At 36.1% G+C, this 15,283-nt stretch overlaps 1 protein-coding gene across 2 annotated transcripts in view; it reads left to right on the top strand.

The window, feature by feature from the left end:
* ATG5 (autophagy related 5) overlaps positions 1 to 15,283 on the top strand; it is a 133,674-nt gene that overhangs the window by 106,233 nt on the left and 12,158 nt on the right. For both annotated transcript variants that reach the window (XM_039237442.1, XM_039237443.1), the window contains one exon: positions 5,907 to 6,024. In XM_039237442.1, the coding sequence (XP_039093373.1) occupies positions 5,907 to 6,024 (118 nt within the window). The remainder of the gene's footprint in view (positions 1 to 5,906; positions 6,025 to 15,283) is intronic.

Genomic DNA, 15,283 nt, shown 5'->3' with positions numbered 1-15,283 from the left:
GTTGGTTAAGCATCTGACTCTTGGTTTCAGAAGCTCAGGTTATGATCTCACAGTTTGTGAGTCCAAGCCCCACATTGGGCTCTGTGCCGACAGTGTAGACCCAAGTTTTTTTTTAAAAATTCGTATGTTTTTTTGCCATCTGTATATTCCCCTTGGTGAAATGTCCTTTTAAAATATTTTAGAGTTCTTGGGGCATGTATGTGGCTCAGTCAGATGAGCATCCAACTGTGGCTTAGCTCATGATCGCACAGCTCAAAGCCTGGAGACTGCTTTGGATTCTGTGTCTCCCTCTCTCTCTCTCTCTCTGCCCCTCCCCCATGCACACTCTGTCTCTCTCTCTCAAAAATAAATAAATATTTTTTAAAAATTTTAAATAAAATATTTTAGAGTTCTTTATATATCTAGATTAAGACCTTTATTGGATATATGGTTACAGATAATCTCTACCAGTCTGTGTCTTGTCAAAATTTTCATATTCTTCATACTATCTTCTACAGAGCAAAAGTTTTTTTTTTTAATTTTCATGAAGTCTCCTGTATCAGTATTTCTTTTAAACTGAATTTCATGATTCTGAATTTCATGATTTAGCATCCAGAGAAGTGAACCTAAGAGAAAATAAGATTGAAGAAACTTTAAGTCTGCTCAATTGAGATAAAGCTAAAACTGTTGATCATGGTGGCAGTGTATGTTTTAGGATGTGTGTTTAGGTGGTCATATGTACTGTGACTGTGCTGTGCTTATATTTTATTATTCAAAAACTGTATCAAAAAGTGTAGATATTATGTGTTTATACCTGTGTGTGTGTGTGTGTGTGTGTGAGATTATGCCTGTTTTACAGTTGAGGACATGGAGATTCAAGAAAGTCAGGTTAACGTGCCCATCGACATATAATAAATGACAGAACCTGGACTTAAAGCGTGTTCTTTCTGGCTGCAAAGCCTGTGCTTGTCAACAACTGCCTTGCATGTTTGCTGCTATATGTACTTTATGTAACTCATGACACTCAAACTTGGTCTTAGCAATATTATCTGTTGTGCCTCTTTCTCTTAAGTCCATACATTGTCTGGTCATTCAGGCTCAAATGATAAGTCACCATTTCTTGTTTTATCAACTTAACGTTAGTTTGTTTGGTTAACCTGTTTGGCTGTGTTGGAAATAAACTTTTTCTCTATATCTTATTTCTTGGATATAAGTTTAATAATGATTAGCCTGCAATTTACACTATAGCTGTAACCCGTCATCTCTAAGAATTTGAATAACTCTTAAACTGTCAATTTAAAAAACATGTAAGAGTCACTAAAATTTAACATTTTTATAAATTGATTCCTTTGCTTCTCTTCAGTATAGCTCCAAGGTAAATCAGCCACGTAACTTTTCCATACAAGAAAAGTTATTGTTTCATTTATGAATAGGGGAGAGATGGAGGACCAGCCAGTAGGACCCCAATTTATATTCTATTTGGTGTATTTAAGAAATGAGTAAGATACATATTTTTCAAAGTAATAAGGGGAGTTTCAAAGATAACTTTGTGAAATCATATTATTTCTTACAAGAGAATAAACAATACTGCTTCTTGGAAATCACTGAAGTAGTTTGCATGTTTATAAATAAATGGCTAGATTAAGTAAGCATTGTATCATATTCCTGTTGTAGTGACTTTCTTGTGAGGCTAAGATTCAGGTAATATGGATATCATTAGCATCATCTAGTTTCATGTATACTAAATCAAAGTTTGCAGAATTCACGTTCATGGAGTTTTTTTATTTTTAAAATTCTGGCTGTATTCAAAAGGAAGATAGCCTTTAAATACTCCAGCATAATTTAGTCTTCCCTGCTGAACTTCAGCTTAGGGTTTAATGAGATCTGCTAAGAAATTTGCATGAATCTGCCCTGCATACTCATTGCCCTTCAGAATGTGTGTATCATACTTGAACGCATGATCTTTCTGTGAGGGGCTTTTGTTTTAAGGGGCATTAACTCCTGAAATGGAGTAGTTTTCATGATCTTTGGTGTAACTTACTCAGATGCATAAGTGTTCTTTTCTAGAATACTAAATTTTAAAGAATAACAATATAAAAGCAGTCTAATGAATGTTAAGCAGAAGATATTTATTAGATTTTTGATTGAGGTGTTTGAGGGAATTGTTCTTTTAAAGTAACGTTTTTGTTATGTGAGAAATGGCACTTACTTTGATGAGACTTTTCTTATTGCTATTCTACAGAATTTACTTAGTATGTTAATAGCATAATGCCTTCCCCATCCCCACCCCTCCACCAAGCAAAAAACACCGTTATAAAGGTCATTGAAGTTATACCTTTATAACTTCACTAAAGTTTCAGATTTGGAAGAGTAGGAAAAAGAGAGGTAAGAGAAGTTACAGACCATTTTCCTAGGAATAGGAGTGGAGAACACTTTCTGTTTTTTAATATCTTGCTAAGCCCACTTTGGGCCTTTTAAGAAGCATGTTGTTTTCAGGTTTTTATAATATGTTGTATTATTATAGCTAACCACTTCACAATTATGTCACCAAGTAGGGGGTGAGTGAATCCTGAAAATGTTTTTTGACTTTGCTGAAAATCTTAGTATTTTCAGATCAGACTGTAGATGATACATTTTAACTTTACTTTTATTAATTTAGGGTATAGTCCTGACCCAGCCCCAGTTGTCATCACATAGGCTCACATTATTCAGACAGCCTCTCACTCATCTTCCAAGTCATCGTACACAGTGCTGCTTTCCATTAGTCTTGAGAAAAAGCCTCTTTCATCACGTCACTTCCTTTGCTAAAAAGTCTTAAAAGCCTCTCCATTGCCTGGAAGATAGAAAGCCCTCAGTGGGTGGTGGATATTTTAAATTATTACTACAACTCTCTATTCATTTATTTATTCTCTGAACTCCCCTAACCCTTATTATCTTCACATAGTTAATCCTTGATTTTGCATGATATGATTCTCAGTTTCATCTTGTGTGAAATGTATGAGCTTACTAAATTGAAGGATATCAGTCATACTCTTAAAAAAAAATCCATAAAGCATTCAATTAGTGAGGTGAATTGCATTATAATCAGTGCATATTAATTGTCAAGATTTTTATCATTATCAGGGGTTTTTTCATACTTGCCACAGATATTTAACTATTATTAGAATATAATTTTTAACATTTATCATGTATCCACTAAATACACAGTATAAAGCTGGGAAAGGTAGCTCAGTTGCTATATATATCATGTCTGTTTTTTCTTACATTTTAGTTTATATCCATACTTAAAAACAGATGTTTTTTAACCAAATCTATAATAGTTATATTGAAGAAATTGAGATATACCTCTGTGATTAAAAAACAAGCAAACTTGTTTTTTAATGGTTTAATGTCGTTAATGGTTAGGTATTTGAAGTAACTTTCTTAGAAAGTATATAAGTATATTTACTTATGCAGTTGTTCTCTTCTTGTATGTTTTTATGATTTTTCACCCCTGGAAGCTTAAAGTAAAAACTCAGCATCTTAAAATAAAACAACAGTTAAGGGGAAAGGTATTTATTATCTTTAACATACATACATTCATTCATTCATTCTCATCATTCATTCATTCCTTCTGTGTGTGTCTTAATCTCTCTGTGTGCTTGGCATAATTCTTAACTCATTTCTACAACAAACTTAAGAGATACGGAATGTCCCAATTTTCCAAAGAAACTGGGTGCAGAATCACTTAGCACATAAGTGGTAGTGCTATTCAGACTGGTTGATTCCAGAGCCTCTGCACTCTGTGTCATGATGAGGCTTTCCTCATCATTGTCATGCTCCTTATAGAGGTAGTTTAGAAAAATGAAACTTAGGGGCACCTGAGTGGCTCAGTCGGTTAAGCATCTAACTTCGCTCAGGTCATGATCTCACAGTTTGTGAGTTCGAGTCCCATCTTGGGCTCTGTCCTAACATCTCAGAGCCTGGAACCTGTTTCAGATTCTGTGTCTCCCTCTCTCTCTGCCCCTCCTAGCCCCTTCTCTCTCTCTCTCTCTCTCTCTCTCTCTCTCTCTCTCTCTCTCAAAAATAAAACATTTAAAAAAAGAAAGAAAAAGGAAACTTAATTTAAAAGTGGGCAGTACATTGAAATTATTAGCAGCAAATTATGACAGTGATAATAACAGTTGTCAGAATATTCTTTATCTGCTATTTTGAAAAAATTTTTTGGTTCTGATTTATTTTTTTTTTAATTTTACTAAATGTTTTTATTTTATTTTGGAGAGAGAGAGAGCAAGCGGAGGAGGAGCAGAGAAGGTGAGGGGCAGAGGATCCCAAGTGGGGTGGGTGGCTCTGTGCTGACAGCAGAGAGCCTGATGCAGGGATCAAACCCGCAAACTGTGAGATCACAACCTGAGCTGAAGTTAGACGCTCAACCAACTGAGCCACACAAGCACCCTTATTTTTAATTGAAGTATAGTTGATACATAGTGTTAAATTAATTTCAGGCTTACAACATAGTGATTAGACATTATGCTATGCTCCCTATAGCTGTAGCTACCATCTGTCACTACACAATGCTATTTCAGTACCATTGATTATATTCCCTGTGCTGTACCTTTCATCCCAGTGACTTATTCATTCCATAACTGGAAGCCTATATCTCCTGCTCCCCTTCACTCAACCCCCCCTCCCCCCCGCCATCCCCTCTGGTTACCATCAGTTGTCTATTTATGAGTCTGTTTCTTGAAAAATTTCGAATATAAAAGTTAAAATACTATAATAACTAAGCCCATATACCCTTCACCTAGATTCACTAGTAGTTAACATTTTCCTACATTTGTGCATGCTCTCTCTCACGCACGCGCTCTCTTTCTTAACCATTTGAAGGTATGTTTCAGACAGCTTGGCACCTCATCCCTAATGTGTGAGCATGAATTTCTTAAAGGACATTACTCATAACCATTATCACATCTAAGAATTTGACATTAATTTAGTAATTATTATCTGATGTTCATTTTTATTTCCTCAGTTATTCCAAAAATATCTTTTATAGCTGATTTTCCCCTCCAATCTAGTATTCAGTCAAGATTGATTTTTTGTATTTAGTTGTTATATTTTGCTAATTCTTTTTAATCTTTTTGTATTGATGTGTTTTGCCTTTGATTTATTTGAAGAGTTGAGGTCAGTTCTCCTCCCCACCCCCCATTGTCTTTAGAATGTCAAACATTTTGGATTTGTTTGCTTCCTCATGATTAGATTTACTTGAGTTTGTGTTAAACATTTTTGGTGATATTACCACATTTGTGATGTTGTATGCTTCTGATTACACTATATCAGAAGTCATTTGATGGCAGCTTGAAATTTCTGATCTAGCTTACAAGAGTGCTGATCCATAGGGGCACATATGCCCCAATGTTCATAGCAGCACTCTCAACAATAGCTAAAACATGGAAGGAGCCTGTGTCCATCAACTGATGAATGGATCAAGATGTGGTTTATATATACAATGGAATACTACATGGCAATGAGAAAGAATGAAATCTGGCCATTTGTAGCAATGTGGATGGAACTCGAGGGTGTTAGGATGAGTGAAATAAGTCAGGCAGAGAAGGACACATACCATATGTTTGCACTTATAGGTGGATTAGGAGAAAGTTACCAGAGGATCACGGGGGAAGAGAAGGGGAAAAAATAGTGGGGGAGAGGGAGGGAGGCAAACCATGAGAGCCTCTTGAATGCTGAGAACAAACTGAGGGCTATTGGGAGTCGGGGAGAGGGGAAGGGAGGTGATCGGTATGGAGGAGGGCATTTGTGGGGATGAGCACTGGGTGTTATATGGAAACCAACTTGACAATAAACTATGAAAAAAGAAATTTCTGATCTCTGAATTTGTAATTCACAGCAACAAAAATATAAATGTTTGATTTTTGTTTTCATTTTTCAAATAGACAACGACTGAACGACCTTTCATTCAGAAGCTTTTTCGTCCTGTGGCTGCAGATGGACAATTGCACACACTGGGCGATCTCCTCAAAGAAGTTTGTCCTTCTGCAATTGCTCCTGAAGGTAACACATCAGCGGCACTAAAACATTTCTTTCATTTCTCTTTGTGACTGAGGTATAACATAAGCATTCTGCATTTATAAATAACATTTCCTGGTTACTTCAGGAAAATATTTTCATTATCTTATAGGGAACAGTCTTTTGAAACAGAAACACTTAATGTTTATTTATGAATTATTGACACTAATAAAATAAGAAATTGACTATCTCTGGCAAAATAAAATAATACTGCTTTTAAATTACTCTCTTACCACATCTCTGGTGCCCTGGGTCTTTCATTTCTTGGTTCAGTTCTGGTAAATACTGTTTTAAATTTTACATTGTGTTTCTTCATTCTCTAGGAGTAAGAGATGGTAAAAGAAAATTTCTTACCTTTGGTTGATAATTTCAAAGTTCAAAATACTGAATAAGGGATAAGCATTGTATTTACATTTTCTGTCACTTCCTAAAGTTTCACTCAGCATTGTTCTCTTAGGCATTGACATGTGCAATTAAGAATTTGTCCTATTTCATAGTCCTCATTTTGTAGCTTAGGTTAAAATTTTCTTGTAGGCAAAGGAAAAATACTAAAATTGCTGAATTGTTTTCTTAATTGCAATATAAGGAACACAAAGAAAATGCAGAAGTAATGAAAGAAAAAATGCTATGATTTCCTTACCCCAGAGACCACAATTGATACACACATGCGTATGGACACTGGAGTATTTGAGAGGGGTGTGCGTGCGTGTGTGTGTGTGTGTAAAATTGTATGTCCTGCTGCATCTAACAGAACATGAGCATAGTTTTAGTCATTAAAAATTCTTCAAAGCTATATTTTTAAATGGCACTGTAGTCCGTCATATCAATGTACCATTAATTTGATCATCACCCTATTACTGAATGACTTACAATCATAGTTCTATTGGTTACCAAGCTATAGGGGAAATTTCAGTGGACTATTATTGCATTTGTTAATATGTTACACAGACTTGGATTTATTATATAGAAAAAATTTAAAACTTGCTACTTTGTATCCTTTGTGGAAAGAGGTAAAGCATTAATAAATATATTAATAATATTATAACAATGTAACTTTAGTGGATAATTGTATATTTCTTATTAACATATTTATTCAAAGTTGGGGTGATTGTAGTATTATCTTCGTGACTGATAACTCTATCACAGTTCAAGAAGCATGTAGTGTCTAAGGAAATAGTTTGCCTAACACCTAGAATTAGAAACAGAGTGGGACTAGGAAAATGTCGATATTTCAGCCTAAATGATTAAACAAAGAACATGGAACTCAGAATAAGTCATTTGGTGTGTGAATGCAACTACTTTAACCAAATGTGCTTGCCATTCTTGGCATTCCTGTGTGTATCAGTTCTTCTAAAATGCACAAATGCTGGGGCACCTGGGTGGCTCAATCAGTTAAGCACTGGACTTTTATTTCAGCTCAGATCATGATCTCACGCTTGGTGGGATTGAGCCCCAACCTCAGGCTTCCTGCTGGGAGCACAGAGCCTGCTTGGGATTCTCCCTCTCCCTGTCTTTCTTTCCCTCCCTCATGCAGACACTCTGTCTCTCAAAATAAATAAATAAACTTAAAAAATAAAATTCACAAGTGGTCAACAGGAGGGGGGAAGAGGGGCATCTAAAATACCATCAGAACCAGTACCAGAAGGTTCTGATGAATGATGAAAAAGGTCATTGACTGGTACTCAAAATTGTTGAAACTAAACAAGTTTCATTGGTTTAAGAGGTTATGAATATTATTATGTAAGGTCATGCTGTACCCTCTGTCCTCACTGTGCTCTACTAGACTCTGTAGTCCAGAGCATTTGATGGTGTCTTACACATCCTCATGTCTCTAGTGCCAGGGTAACAATGTTAGCTCAGTATTTCATTTACATTTGCTGAATTGTTTCTTTGTGTCATTGCCTGAAACTCTATTCAGGATCATTAAAGCATGGCATAATTAACATTAAGTTGATTGTAATACTGTTGCAGAATTGTAATCTATCTTTATTGCTGTATAATTTTAGTTTTCAGTAAGAGTTTCAGATAAATAGTTTTTTGGCGCTTCAGTTTTTAGTTTTAATAAATTTGTAAGTTGTACAGCCATCACCATAATCTAGTTTTAAAACATTTCTATCACTTCCAAAAATTCCTTTGGGCTTGTTTGCAGCTCATCTCTTTTCTCACTGCCAGTTGTAGACAACTACTGGTCTGTTTTCTGTCTCTGTCATTTACCTCTTCTGGATATTTTGCATAATTGCAATCATACAAAATTGCAACTTTTTTTTTTTTTCATTTAGTGTGGTGTTTTCAGGTTTCATCCATATTGCAGCATGTATCAGTTTTTCCTTTTTAATTGCTGAATAATATTTGGTTGGGTATATACATATATTTTGTTTATTCATTCACTAATTGGTGGGCATTTGGATTGTTTCCAGCTTTTCACTCTTATATGTAATGCTCCCATGAACATTTGCATACGTGTCTTTGTGTGGACATACGTTTTCATTTTTCTTGGGTAGATTCCTAGGAGTAGAATTGCCAGGTCATATGGTAGGTCTGTGTTTAGTTTTTAAGAAACTGCTAAACGTTGGCAAAGTGGCTACATCATTTTACAGTACTACCAGCTTTACAATCTCGCCAACATAAATTTTTTGTCTTATTATAGCCATCCTAGTGGTTGTGTAGAGGTATCTCTTGGTTTTATTTTTTATTTCCCTAATGACTAATGATGTTGGTATGTTTCCAAGTGCTTATTATTATTTGTGGATATATTTGGTGAAACGTTTATTCAGATTCCTTTCTTGTTTTTCATGGAATTTTCGTCTTATTACTGAGTTTTGAGAGTTATTTATGTATTTTGGATATAAATCTTTTTTATTTTTTAATTTATTTTAAAGTTTATTTATCTTGGGAGAGAGAGAGCCTGGATACAAATCTTTATCAGACATATGATTTGCAATTATTTTCTCCTAGTCTGTGACATGGCTTAATTTTCTTTTGAAAAATAAAAGTAGGGGCGCCTACATGGCTCAGTCAGTTAAGCGTCCAACTCTTGATTTCAGCTCAGGTCATGATCTCATGGTTCATGAGTTCAAGCCCTTCATGGGGCTCTATGCTAGCAACATGGAGCCTGCTTAGGATTCATTCTCTGTCTCTGTCAATCTCTGCCCCTTTCCTGCTCATGCACTCTCTATTTCAAAATAAATAAATAAATAAATAAAAACATATTAAAGAAGCATTTAAAAAGAGTATACTTATCTAAAAAAAAGTATACTTCAAAAAAAATTTGGGGCGCTTGGGTGGCTTACTCGGTTAAGCGTCCGACTTTCACTTAGGTCATGATCTCGCGGTTTGTGGGTTTGAGCCCCGCATCGGGCTCTGTGCTGACTACCAGCTCGGAGCCTGGAGCCAATTTCAGAGTCTGTATCTCCCTCTCTCTCTGAACCTCCCCTGCTCATGCTGTCTCCCTTTCTCTCTCTCCTAGAAATAAATAAAAAAATATTTTTTAAAAAAATTTAATTTTGATGAAACCCTATTAAAGTTTTTATGTATTACCTTCAGTAAAATAATTTTGTTGATTAAACTTCTTTTTTTGAACTCAGATTATAGAAATTTTCACTGAGAAATTCTCAGTAACTTTTATTGTCTCAGGAATAACCTTACCATTCCATTTCATTTTATCTATGCTATAAGGGTTGGGTGTTTTTTTGTTTTTTTTTTTAATCTGTTTACTGTCTATTTTTCCCACATTGTTGAGGATTTGGGAATATAGATTAGTTCTTCCCTTTGAAGCATAATTAAAATAGTAATCATTTTTATTGCTAACAGAAATGAGATTCATACACTTTCTATCTGCCCCCACTGCAGGCATTGGCTTTCATTTATTCATTTCTCTGTACTGTGTTTTTCATTCTTTTTTAGTACTTTGTAGTATTTTAAAGAACACTGAAAAATGCTAATATCAACTAAGAGTAATTTAATTACTTTATATGGTGAGAACATCACAAAGAAACTCAAAACCTTGGAAGAAGACTGTTCTACTGTAACAATATGTGCCCTCACCAGCAGCACAGTTAACAAAGACACAGCATGATGAAGGAAGATTTTTCTAGAGGAAAGCAAGAAGAAATTGGTTGGGTGTTAATTTTGTATTTGACATCTTTAAATCTTTAATTATAGAATCTTAAAGCTAATGTAGTTCAGAGTCTTGATTTCTTTCTTTTTTTTTCTTTTTAATGTTTATTTGTTTTGAGAGAGAGCATGCGAGCAGGGAAGAGGCAGACAGAGGGTGAGGTAGAATCCCAAGCAGGCTTCACACTCAGCGCAGAGCTCGATGTGGGGTAAATCTTAGGAACTGTGATACCATGCACGACCTCAGCCAAAATCAAGAGCTGTACATTTAACCAACTGAGCCACCCACGTGCCCCCAGGCTCTTGATTTCTTAGATGAGTAGCTAAGGGTCTCTTAGCTACTTAGTGGTAGAACTAGGTTTAGAACTCAAGTCTCCATCTCCTGATTTACTGGCTTTTCTGCTTTACTGTGCTTTCCATTTGTTTTCGTTGTCACTTTTTCAAACTTTTAACTTTTTTGTTTAAAATAGCATTCTGAAATGTTTACTTTTTCCCCTTTATCCTATGATTTATGTTTTAATATCTCATCTGGCTTGCATGCTGTTCTCTCCTACAGTATATTAACTGGTATGATCTTAGGAACCTGAGCTACTGTTATTATTTCGTAGCCGGTATAATTCCGGCCACTTTTTTTCTTTTTTAAAAATATTTTTATTTATTTATTTATTTATTTATTTTGAGAGAGAGACAGAGACAGCGTGAGGGGAGAGAGGGGGAGAGAAGGAGAGAGAGAGAGAACCTCAGGCAATCTCCACACTTGTCAGCGCAGAGCCTGATGAGGGGCTCGAACTCATAACCATGAGATCATGATCTGAGCCAAAACTGAGAGTCAGACACTTAACTGACTGAGCAGCCCAGGAACCTCGTCTTCTTAAACTTCTTTAAATGGTGGCTGTGACATTCAGGCAAGAAAATGAACAGCAGTCATATGCTTTGAGCTAGAGAATGCACCCCGGTACCCTTTTGCCTTTCCTACACCCAGATCACAACAACACATACAAGATTAACATGGCCCATCACGGTAATGGCACACAAATTTGTTAAGCGTTTCTTTCTTTTAAAGGCTCTTTATTCTCTGCTAAATTTGTAGCCTGCCCAACCTGCACATCCATCCCTAGAGAATACACAGTGTGATTTTCCTTACATATTTTTGAAGGGGCCAGTGAGATAGTCACTCACAACTCTTATCCATGAACTTGCCTCTTAGGCAATTGCAGATGCTGTAGGTGGATATCTTTGTGACAGACTTCTTCCCAGCTATCACGTGCTCATATCGATTGTAGTGCACACACATACTATACACACACTTTATTGAAATGATATAAATAGCATCTAGACTTTTGAGGTACTTTTGATAGTACCTTTCATACGAGGGGAGGCCATGTTTCTAACACCAGTACCTTTTCTTTGGAAAAACTTTTATTTGCCTCTTCCTTTTGTAACTTCATATTGGAAAATAACTGTCATTTCAGGATCTGTGGGGAGTATCCAAAACATCAAGTCACTGTTTCAGTAAAGATCTGTTTACTGTCTGGTTCAGTACACCTGTGGTGTTGTCAAATGTGAAGCATTTTGAAACACCTGCACTCTACTTAAGTTGAAAGCGAAAGACTTTGAGATTGGGTGTGTGTGGATAACAACTGGCTGTCATCACATGACGAAAAGAGAAAGTGCTTCATAAATGTTATGTGGCTCCATTGTCTACTACTCCTTACAGCAAGTGATTCATGCATGAAAGAATTTTGCCTTATTTCAACATATGAAAGTAGAATGTATTAGTATTTCTGAGGATGCGCTTTAGGTCATTGTTCTTGTGGAGTAACTAATGATGAGCTGCTTTGTGTGTTTCTTTTTTGTTTTGTTTTGTTTTGTTTTGTAAGTAGCTAGAAGAGTTAGCCAAATTAGAGTAACAGGAAATAACCAAAGGTGAGCTCAGGTAAAAATGTTTTTGCAGTGTCGGCTATAGTTAAAATGACTCAGGGCTAAGCTTCTGTACCAGACCTGAAGTGAAATATTTCTTTCATTGTTCATGAGAAACAACTTACAAAAAAATAACAAAAATTTAAAAACATAGCTTTTATGCTTTTACTTTGGAGAATACAAAACATCTATAAACTTTGCCCAATCATATTTTATTTCCCAGTTTTCTAATGTAATATATAAGAACCTAGTCAGGCTAATAAGAATGAAAATGTCTAATTTCACTTTTATAAGTTTATTTCAGGGTTCCAGTTGATCAGTATTCTTTCACACTTGGGCTGGTTTAATCCTGAAATCATATGTGATATTGTACAAATGGAGTGTATGTGTAGGTAAAGGCTTATTACTACATTCTGTGGCAAATTAGTAGTTTCCCTGCATCTCTCTTACCAACAAGTACAATCCTGTAGCCACTTACTGTTTTCCATTTCCATTTCTACTGTTTCCTGGGAATTTATTTACTTTTTGAGACCCTTCCCAACTACCATTTAACTTTTGGTTTCCATTTGATGATGTGTGTTTCATTCTTTATCTGTCAGTTCCTCTGCATCATACTGTCTGCTGGCAGTGGATATAGTAAGAGGTATGTGACATAGTTCCTGCTTACCTGGAATTGTTCTTATGTATTCTGAGCTGAGTCTTAAAAGATGAGCAGAAATTAGATGAAGAAGAGTGACCAGGTCACACATACCACATGGCCACCAAAGAAGTAGAATCCTTCACCAGCTGTCCAGGGGCTGGTTACTGAGAGCAATGTGTGGTCTAAAATGCTTTTCTAAAATTTCCCTACTCTGTTTGCTGAGGAACTAGCCAATTTTTTCTACTTCTGTCTCACAAATATGCAGAAAATTTTCAGTGATGTCAGAAATGTGGGAAAAGCATTGAGGAGCTAAGTGGTCTATTTGCTTCATTACCATATTGGAAGATAATGTTAACAACTAAGGCTAGAGATAATTATATACCTCATTTAGGTGGTCTAAATTAGAATGACAGTGCTCTAGGGGCACCTGGGTGGCTCAGTCAGTCGAGCGTCCCACTCTTGATTTCAGCTCAGGTCATGATCTCAGGTTGTGGGATTGAGCCTAGGTTGAGCTATGCACTGAGTATGGACTCTGTTTAAGATTTCTCACTTTCCTTCTTCCCCTCTCCCCTGCTCACAATGCTCTCTCTCAAAAAAAATTATATTGCTCTATTTTTGTATGCTTTTTGAGAAACAGTAGTTTTTACAAAAATTAAAAAGAAATGGTGCAATTCACCTTGTTTCCTCCTTTGCTCTGTAAACATTAGATTGTGTTTATAAAGTGAATTAACTGTTGGATGTTATAATTTTTTAGACATAAAGCAATCAGAGAAAAGAAACATTTAAATCTCATGTTATTCTTATGAGTCAGATCCTTTGAGTGCTAGAATTAAAGCTGGTTGATTGATGTCTTGTGATTTGAGGTTTGAACCAGCAACAATGACTTCTGTCAGCAGGATGACTCTACCCCCTCCCCCCCAACAAAAGAGGTGGCATTTCAGTTTTCAGATTCATGCCACAGAAGCATAAAACCTACAAACCCCCAAACTTCTTCAGAACCAGGGTTTAGGAGTAAGAATAATAGATTTTACAATTTTGGTGACTCCTTTTTTCACTTGTTTAGAATGTTTTCATTGTAGTATCTCTTTGTACCTTCACACTGGTTTGGAAGATCATTTGCTTGGTTGTTTTCTTTCTTTCTTTCTTTCTTCTTCTTCTTTTTTTTTAATGCATCCAGGTTTCCAAATTCTTAAATAAGGATGGTTCCTGCTACCAGCCTCATAGGATGGTTGGTTGTAGGGTTTACGCAAACAGAATATTTGTTTAAAAGTGAGATTTCATGAGTTGCCTGGATGGCTCAGTCGGTTAAGTGTCTAACTCTTGATTTTGTCTCAGGTCATGGTCTCACAGTGAGGAAATGAAGCCCCTTGTCAGGCTCTGCACTAAGCCTAGAGCCTGCTTAAGATTCTGTCTCCCTCTCCCTCTGCTCCTCCTCTGATCGCATGTGTGCACGTCTTCACGTGCTCACACTCTCAACAAAACAAAACAACAACCAAAAAAAACAACTTTGGGGTTACCTACCTGGGTGGCTTAGTCAGTTGAGCATCTGACTCTTGGTTTCAGCTCAGGTCATGATCTCACAGTTGGTGAGTTTAAGCCCCACGTCAGGCTCTGTACTGACAGTGAGGAGCCTGCTTCTCTCTCTCTGCGCCTCCCATGCACGCTCTCTCTTGCTCTCAAAAATAAACATTTTAAAAAACTGTCAATAAACATTTGAAAAGCATTTAAAAAAGAACACTAAGAATATGTAAAGACATGGTAAGATGTACACAGAATATTAAATTTAAAAAATAAATTAGTGATGGGGCGCCTGGGTGGCTCATTCGGTTAAGCATCCAACTTGAACTTGGGTCATGATCTCACTGTTTGTGGGTTCAAGCCCTGTGTTGTGCTCTGTGCTGAGAGCTTGGAGCCTAGAGCCTGCTTCAGATTCTGTGTATCCCTCTCTCTCTGCCCCTCCTGCTCATTCATGCTCTCTCTCTGTCTCAAGAATAAACATTAAAAAAATTTAAAAATTCTTATTTTTTAAATAAAAATAAAAGTGAGGTTTTATAATCGTATTTTTCCAACATTTTACGATTAACATTTTTTCCTACAATTCTGTTAATATTTTTTTTTTTTTACAAATTACTGTGTTCATAAGAAATTTGCAAAATCGAGTTAAAAGGACATAGTTTTTTCTTGTTATTGTTGTTTGTTGATAATCCCACTCTGCAGAGACAGGTACTTGTTGATATTTGACATATGCACAGAAAGTATAAATTTATGATGAATTTTATTTAAATGTAAACCAAGGGGCACCTGGATGGCTCAGTCAGTTAAGCGTCTGACTTCAGCTCAGGTCATGATCGCACAATTCGTGAGTTCAAGTCCCACGTCGGGCTCTGTGCTGAGAGTGCAGAGCCTTGAGCCTGCTTTGAGTTGTGTCTCTCTGTGTCCCTCTGTCTGCCCTTCCCCTCCCTCCCTCCCTCCCTCTCTCTTTCTCTCTCTCTCTCTCTCTCAAATATAAACATTAAAATAAAATTAAAAAATGTAAACCAATATTGTAACTTTTTTTTAAATGCTTATTGA

The sequence above is a fragment of the Hyaena hyaena genome, unplaced genomic scaffold, assembly GCF_003009895.1.
Source record: "Hyaena hyaena isolate Hyena2069 unplaced genomic scaffold, ASM300989v1 scaffold_123, whole genome shotgun sequence".
NCBI classification, from domain to species: Eukaryota; Metazoa; Chordata; class Mammalia; order Carnivora; family Hyaenidae; genus Hyaena; species Hyaena hyaena.
Note: the sequence above shows the minus strand (reverse complement) of the source record. Positions and strands in the feature narration are given on the sequence as shown.